This window comes from Gossypium hirsutum, chromosome D10 (assembly GCF_007990345.1).
Source record: "Gossypium hirsutum isolate 1008001.06 chromosome D10, Gossypium_hirsutum_v2.1, whole genome shotgun sequence".
Lineage (NCBI taxonomy): Eukaryota > Viridiplantae > Streptophyta > Magnoliopsida > Malvales > Malvaceae > Gossypium > Gossypium hirsutum.
In genome coordinates this window covers 27,135,642-27,144,792 of record NC_053446.1, presented here as the reverse complement: position 1 = coordinate 27,144,792, position 9,151 = coordinate 27,135,642, and the positions used below count along the sequence as shown (strand labels likewise).

General features: G+C 30.4%; 1 protein-coding gene across 1 annotated transcript; it reads left to right on the top strand.

Annotated features, from left to right (window-relative positions):
* Positions 1 to 4,733: 4,733 nt before the first annotated feature.
* LOC121222201 (serine hydroxymethyltransferase 4) lies at positions 4,734 to 7,384 on the top strand. The gene is made up of 4 exons (XM_041102288.1): positions 4,734 to 5,565; positions 6,263 to 6,653; positions 6,740 to 6,841; positions 6,958 to 7,384. Exons 1-4 carry the CDS (start codon positions 4,888 to 4,890, stop codon positions 7,200 to 7,202), a joined length of 1,416 nt encoding a protein of 471 aa, XP_040958222.1. The 5' UTR covers positions 4,734 to 4,887; the 3' UTR covers positions 7,203 to 7,384.
* Positions 7,385 to 9,151: the final 1,767 nt, after the last annotated feature.

Below are 9,151 nucleotides of genomic sequence, written 5' to 3'. Positions count from 1 at the left end.
TTTCTATTTAGTGAAAAAGCACTTTAATATAAAATCTTTTATAATTTTTAACTTTTTGTATAAAAGTTCATTTAGAAATGTCTTTTATCATAATCATAATTCTTATTTTTGTATATGATAAATTTTTTTATTAAATAAATTTAATTAATTAAATATTTTAATAAATTAAATTCTTATTTATAAATATGAAAAGTTTTTATAAATAATATATTTAAAATTGCAAAGTCAATAATATTTAAACAACAGTATATTAATTAATTTAAAATTTTCTTTCAACTCATGTTTTTTATTATATATAATTAACTTTTAATGTCACATTCGTTATATGTGATTTTATGCATTTTATATTTGATTAGTTTTTTAAATATTATATTTTTAATTGTAATAGTTAGCATAAAATAATATTTTTATTTAAATTATTGAATATAAATAAAATATATTATCAATTCAATTATTATAATAGGAAATTTTCAAATAATAATCAAAGCATATTTAACATATTCAACATACAAAATAGTTTGCTTTATGTAATTAATGTAAAGTAACATTATTCAAAATAAAAAAAATTAACATAATTAACTCTAATATTAATTAAATGATAATTAAGATGTTTAGAACTCTATTCAAGTAATAACTTTATTTTACCGATTGAGTCTTAACTCAATTGATGTCAATATTGTTGCTAGTGTATGATAGTTTACCCACTCAAATGAATTTTTTTCGGAAAATTTTTCTGGGTAAAACTGCTATTTGTAGTTTAAAAAATAGAGATCAGTTTAGAAATCAACCAAGAACACCCAAAACGCCATAAATCTGATACCAAATGATAGGGGGTTGCGCGCGGACCAAGATCGAGTTGTCAAGTCACGGGAAACTCCTACGAAAACTCTAAAAGTTTGGATCTGAAACGAAACAACAAAACTTAATTAGAATCAATTAGATCTGGAAACTAAAAATCCCCAAATCAATAAAGAACAGTGAAGAATCAAAACACTTATGAATAGATGTTCTTGGAAGCCAAGAACACGAAATTAAGCCCCAAGATTAACTTCCAATCAGCCGAAACTATCAAAGAACACAAAACAGCAACTAAATTAAAAACAGATTGCGAAATCAATGAACACTAGTTCTAGGGATTGGACGGCAAGAAAAATGGGGATTTTTGTGAATCAAAAATGTTTCTTTATGTCCAAGGAAGTGCCGAATCAGATCTTGAAGTTTGGAATGGCTGAAACAAAACAAGAACAATTAATCCCAAATTATTCAACAAAACGGCACAAGCAGAATTTAATAAAGAAGAATGAACAGCAAAAGAATAAAGAAAAGTCCTAAGAAGCCTTGAAATCGATAAAGATTTCACAACTCCCTTCAAACGGCTCTAATCTCCCCTCCAATGAAGAACAATGACAAGAAGAAGGTTGAAGATGGCTCCCACAATCAAAAAGATTGTTAAAACTACTTCCAAAGAAACTCAAGAGAGAATTCTTGGAGAAAACTCTAAGAGAATTTGATACTCAGCAAAAACTGAAATTTTCAATGTAATTGTAATGTGTAACAAGGGTGGCCGGCCATGCCTATAAATAGGCCTTATAACTATTTCCTAATCTCATTAGGAAAACTTTAAAAAAACCTAATTAACAAATTTAAGAGGGAAATTCGGCCAAGGCATTCTAATGGGCTGCTTGGGCCGAATTTTTACATATAATACTCCTAAAGTCTAAAAATTAAATTAAACAATTAAAATTTTTACAAATTGGGTCACTTTAACAATTTGGCCTGATTTTCAACTAAGTATGGTTTGACTTCTTGGTTGGGTTTGGAATCCTCTTATTGGGCCTTGCCTTCAAGAACTTTGGCTTGTAGTCCATCTCCTACCGAAATTGGCTCGTTGATGCTCGTAACGGAGATCCAATGTGCTTTGGCTGCAAGATTCGGTTTATTGGACCAAGATTTCCAAGATTTGAAATCTTGATTTTCTTGATTCTTGAAATCGCTCTAAACAGCAAAATTGGGCCAAGATTCGGTTTTTTGATTTTCTTGAAAACAAGAAAATGAATCTTGATTTTCTCTTTCTTTCATGTACGCATCTAAGGCATTTGTGACTCGTATCAGTGTAGGATGACATAAGTTCAAATGCGCTGAAACACATTATATTCCTATTTAAGGGTTGGGAGGGGTTATGAGTAATTTTAGGTATTTTGTCAAAAAAGAACAAATATGATAGAGATTCATGTTAAAAAAAGTAATAACTCTATTTTACATTAATAAAATTAGCACAACTTTTGTTTATTTAAATTTTTTTAAACTAATAACTATAAAATATACTTATAATTATTGCAATTTTACTGAGAGTTTTATTCAAATAATAACTCTGTTTTAAAATTAGCACAACTTTTTTAATTAACAATTGTAATTTAAATTTTAATTTTTTTCACCTGTAAATTTCACAACTTCTATTAAATAATAATTTTCAAATATGAATTTACTAATATGAGAAAAATAAAAGATATTCTTCTCAGTTTAAATTTTTTTCCTAAACTCGTGCTTATATATATATGTATATATACTATTATAGATATAAACTATTATAAGATAATAGTTAAATTGCAATATTGATCCTCTACTATGCCAACATTTAGGATTCAATCATTATCTTTTAAGTTGACATAACTTGCATTTCTACTTTTACAATGATATTAGCTAATTCAAATAGTTAACATATTTAATTATTCCAATTAAAATGCTAGTGTGTATTTTTCTTAAAAACATATTTTATAACACAAAAAAATCTACTTCGATGTGATAAGTTAGAATGAGTATTTTAAGGAAAAAAACTCAACCTAGAAATTTTAACCAAAATAATTAAGGTTGTCAACTATTTGAATTAACTAATGGTATTAAAAAAATAGATGTATCAAATTATATCAAATTAAAGCACAAATACTATTGATTGAGCCTTTACTTAGTTGACATTGTTGTTATTGCAACAACTATAATGATATGGATTCGAGTGCGCTTAAGTGAGTTTTTATCTGGTTTAAGGGTTGGAAGGGTTATGAGTATAAAATGTTTCTATACTTTTAAAGTTAAAAATTCAATCATATTACTTTTTCAATTTAAAAATTGTAGTCTAATTATTATCATCACCGGTAATTTCTATTCTAAATTTTCAACTTAATATACTTATTTTTCATTAATCATATGACACCTCGCATGATGACAACTTAATCAACATGTTAAATTGATAATTTTTTTATTATAAAAATACTTACTGTCTATACATATAAAGTGTCTAGTTGATTTGATGTTACGAGTTTACTCGACATCAACTTAGTTGTGAAATTATTAAAATACCCTTATCTTAAATGATAATTAATATTATTATAAGAGTATTTTAATTTCTTCATATTTTTATATAATCTTTAAATAAAACATTTGAAAAACATAAATTGATAATCAAACTTTAGACTAATAGATACATATAAAAGACCCTAACCACCCAATTAATAATAATGTGTTAACATGTCTATATAATATATATATTTTTAATATAAAATATTTTCGTTCACTCATAATCTACTTTTAATAATTGGACTGAGATGACAACTTAATCAATATGCTAATTCGACAATATAATTTTATATATATACTTACTATTTTAATAATTGGACTAAGATGTTAAATTAAAACAGTTGAAAGGCTTAATTTCTAACTTTTTAAGTACATGGACTAAATCTCAAATTTTGTCAAAATACAGGGACTAACAAGATATTTTAACCATAAACACCTAACAAATAATTAGAAAGGATATCACATTTGGTACCTATACTTTCATAAAATGTCTAATGTGGTACATGTACTTTGAAAATGTCCAATATGGTATCTGAACTATCACTATATGTTCTATTATGATGCTTGGGGTGAGTTTGGATGGGCGATGAGTTTACTTGCGGTTGGAGTGAAAATAACCGTGGTGATAATATTAAATATTGTAGCGATACTATAGTATAGACAAAAAATAAGCTAAACGCACTACACCGTCCATCCAAACCCACCCTTGGTGTTAACACCGTTAGTGCATTACTAAACCAACCAATGAAAATTCAACACGTAAAAATTATTTTCCAAATCATCAAATTCACATGAATAATATAACATTACGAGGAAACTAAATAAAACAAAAGTTTATATTTAAATTAAAAAATAACTAAGCATATGGCTAAACTTACAACCATCTTAACTTCTCGAAAGTGTTTTCCATTTGAAATAATATTTTTGTTGATTTTAAAATAATATTTTTCATTAATCATGAAAGTATAGGTAATTTCATGTAAGTTTAGTATTTACTTCTTTTTTATTAACTATATGTTTAGTTATTTTTTATTTTATTTATTTTTCACGTAATGTTGTATTATTAATGCGGACTTGATAATATGAAATAAGAAATTCTACATATCGAATTTTTATTGACTAGTTTAGCAATTCACTAACCATGTTAACACTAAATGCTATAATAAAACACATATTGATAATTTAAGTATCACATTATATATTTTCAAAGAATAAGTATCACATTAGATATTTTATGAAAGTACATGTATCATAATAAAATTTATATTGATAACTGAAGTAGCAAATTGAACAGTTTATGAAAGTATAGGTACCAAATTTGAAATTATTCCTAAATAATTATAATATATAAAAAATTTGTTTTAACTATCACCAACCAACCACGAGCGGGCACAGAAAAGAAAAAGGGTATAATGGTACTCTCACATCTTCATCACACTCTTTTATAAGCAGAGCTACAAACACTTCCCGATCTGTCTTCACCAATTTTCTCCCATTACCAATTCCCTTCAATTTCTCCATTTTCTCTGAAATCCAATGGATCCAGTAAGCAGTTGGGGCAATTCCTCCCTCGACTCCGTCGATCCCGAAATCCATGACCTCATCGAGAAAGAGAAGCGTCGCCAATGCCGCGGCATCGAGCTCATCGCTTCCGAGAACTTCACTTCCTTCGCCGTCATCGAAGCCCTCGGCAGTGCCCTCACCAACAAATACTCCGAGGGCATGCCTGGTAACCGTTACTACGGTGGAAACGAATTCATTGATGAGATCGAGAACCTCTGCAGATCTCGCGCTATCCAGGCTTTCCACCTCGACCCTACCAAATGGGGTGTCAATGTCCAGCCTTACTCCGGTTCCCCGGCCAACTTCGCTGCTTACACGGCCGTTCTCCAGCCTCATGATAGGATCATGGGACTCGATTTGCCTTCAGGCGGTCATTTGACTCATGGGTATTATACCTCCGGTGGGAAGAAGATTTCTGCTACGTCTATTTACTTCGAGAGTTTGCCTTACAAGGTGAACTCCACTACGGGGTACATTGACTACGATAAGTTGGAAGAGAAGGCGTTGGATTTCAGGCCTAAGCTTATCATTTGCGGTGGAAGTGCGTATCCTAGGGACTGGGATTACGCTAGGTTCAGGGCCGTTGCTGACAAGTGTGGTGCTCTCTTGTTGTGTGATATGGCTCACATTAGTGGCCTTGTTGCTGCTCAGGTATGTAATTTTAGTTGGATCTTATTTTGTTTTTCTTTAATCTTACATGTTATTGATGGGTGGCTTTGAGATCTGGGTTTTTTATTTGGGATTTCAATTGTTTATATGTTTTTAAAATTTTTATGGATTGGATCTGGGATTTGTGTGATTTAGTATGATCTTTAGCATTTGGATTTGGGGTTTTGATGCGACTTCATTTTGCATTAAATTAATCATAGTTTATAAAAAAAATTCAAGGTCTGTCTATGGCTTCATTCTCTTGTCTTTTAATGCATACATGCAGTGCATTTTTAGGGTGTGAAAATTAAAATTGAATAAAATGTGTTCAACTTAGTACTTTTTTCTTTTCTCGTGGGGTGAAAAGTTTAAGCTGTCTTGCAGATCTAATAGTGGAATCTATTTCAGAAATGAAGTGCTTTATCATTAAAACATAAACCAAATCTGAGAAATCTTAATGTGGTTCAGTCCGAATTCGTTTCTAATAATGCTTTTGGTATTAACAATGGGGATTTGAGTGGATCTAAACCAATTTTTCTAATGCTGTTAGGTCCTTTCGAAAGTTCACCGCACAATCTCTATTTCAACATTAATTTGGTATATGAAGTTCTTCGAGTAATTGTTTTTGCTTTTTTAGATTCCTTTGGGCACTAACTAAATTTCAAGTCATTAATTTTTACGGATTCTATTGTTCGAGCAGGAGGCAAACAATCCTTTTGAGTTCTGTGACATTGTCACAACCACCACCCACAAGAGCTTGAGGGGTCCTAGGGCTGGTATGATTTTCTACCGCAAGGGACCAAAGCCACCAAAGAAGGGCCAACCTGAAGATGCAGTGTATGACTTTGAAGACAAGATCAACTTTGCAGTTTTCCCTTCCCTTCAGGGTGGTCCTCACAATCACCAGATTGGTGCCCTGGCTGTTGCCTTGAAACAGTCCATGACACCTGGGTTCAAGGCATATGCTAAACAAGTGAAGGCCAATGCAGTTGCCCTTGGAAAGTACCTGATGGGCAAGGGATACCAGCTTGTTACTGGTGGAACTGAGAACCACCTTGTTCTTTGGGATCTCCGACCTCTTGGATTGACTGGTATGGCAGTTGAATTACTTGGCCTCAAGGTTGTTGAACAATTGCCTTTGATGAATTCTCATCTTTTTCTATCATTGTTCTAACAGGCAACAAGGTTGAGAAGCTTTGTGACCTCTGCAACATCACTGTTAACAAGAATGCTGTTTTTGGTGACAGCAGTGCCTTGGCTCCGGGAGGTGTACGAATTGGTAAGTTAGCGTACCAAAATGAATCCTTTGCGAGTGAGAGATTACCTAACACTTGCAAGTCTGGTCAAATTTTTATCTCATACGGTCATTTGATGCGAGATGTGTATGCATGACAGGTACACCTGCCATGACTTCAAGGGGTTTGGTTGAGAAGGACTTTGAACAGATAGGCGAGTTCCTCCACCGAGCCGTGACAATCACTTTGAACATCCAAAAGCAATATGGTAAGCTTTTGAAGGACTTCAACAAAGGGTTGGACAACAACAAGGAGATCCAAGAGCTGAAGGTTGATGTTGAGAAGTTCTCATCCTCATTCGATATGCCTGGCTTCAAGATGTCCGAAATGAAGTACAAGGATTAGATCTAAATAACCATACGATCTAATTGATGTTATTATCAGCATCTGCCACTTTTTGGGTTGCCCCCATTTGATGTCTTATGAGTGAAAGGAAAAAGAAAGGGAAAAGAGAAGGATGCAAATGCCTTCCACGTACGGTTTTAAGCGTCTTCATTTACTGGTCAATTTGATATGATCTTTGTCAAGTTTTTGCTGTTCTGTCTTTATAAGAGTTTGCATAAAACGTATGTACTAATTTTATGTATTCTTTTTTGTTGCTAGAAAAGTTTGAGGGTGGGGTGGGGGGGATAAAGGAGAGAAATTAATGGTGTTTGATTTAACATCCCAAACTCTGGAAAATAAAAAGAGGAAAAGTTATTCACCTTCTGCATAAAATTTGTGTACTAATTTCTCGTATCGTAAGTTTTTGTCTTTTGTTATAACTCATAATGTTGGTACTTGTAACAATTATTAGTAAAGAAGGCTCGCGGCTGTAATATTCTAAATTTAAAAATTATTCAACATTTTTCCCGAAACAAAAAATTATTTACTATTAAAACATTTTTTCTAAATTAAAAATTTATATGAAACTAAGGTTAGAATATCTAATCAAGAAGATTAATTACCTATTAATGACTGATAATTTTACCTTTTATCGATCCTAATTTGTTTCCTTTAATCCATCCTACTCCGTTTCATTCTTACTAAAAAAGTTGATTTCCCATTAATAGCCACATTAGTAAAAAAAAAAATATTAAGTAAAATATTAAAATACAAAGTAAAAAATAATAATGTATTACAGTTAATAATAAAACTATACATATTTACTTATCTATGTACTTAGAGCATTAAAAGAAACAACATTATAAAACAAATAAATTTTGTCGCAACATCACTACTTAAATTTTAGTTTCCATAAAAAAATTAAATTAAATATAAAATCAATATTTAACTAAAAAACCAATTAAACATTAAATAAATATAAATAAATAAATCAAGCTATTAAAAATAACATAGAAATTTTGAACTATAAAAGCAATTAAATTAAAAAACAAAAATTAGGCAAAACAACATACAACAATTATAATAACGATTCATGATAAATAGAAAATATATTTACACTATATTAATAATACATTTAAGAGTAATGATTCATTATAATAATGTTTCGTTTTTTTTAATATACTTCCATCTTATTAATGTTAATAATCTCCATTCTTTTTATTAGTGATTTTTCTTATATCTTACTTGATTGAATGTGTCTAACTACTAAAGGCTATTTATTATAAAATAAAGAGAGATAGAGAGAATAAAGAACAAAGAAAATATGAAAGCAACAGAGAATATACTTTATTATTCAAAGGGATGATTACAATGCTTCATCAGAGTTTCTATTTATAAGCATAAGAAGTATAAAAGAAGTAGAGATTTAATTCTAATAACTATTAGAATTTAAAGTACATCAAAACTTTATCTTGATCATGATGGACATCCACTTAATAAGATATTCATAATGCTCCCCCTTGGATGTCCATTGATAGATAATGTGCCTCGTTAAAACCTTATTAGGAAAAACCTTGTGGGATAAAAAACCTAATGAAGGAAAAAGAGTACACAATCTTCTATTAAAAGTTGTCTCGTTAAAAACCTTTACTAGGAAAACCTAATGGGACAAAACATTGGTTAAAGGAAAATAGTACAACTTGTTTTTAAACTCCCCCTAATGGCAACATTACATTACATCTTTGAGTCGATGCATTCCAATTTTGTGTAGTAGTCTTTCAAATGTTGAAGTTGGCAATGTCTTAGTAAAAAGACTTGTTAAATTCTCACTAGAACGAATTTGTTGAATATTTATATCACCTCTTTTCTCAAGATCATGGGTGAAGAATAATTTTGGTGAAATATGTTTCGTTCTATCACCTTTGATATAATCACCTTTCAATTGATACATGTTGCATTATCTTCGTATA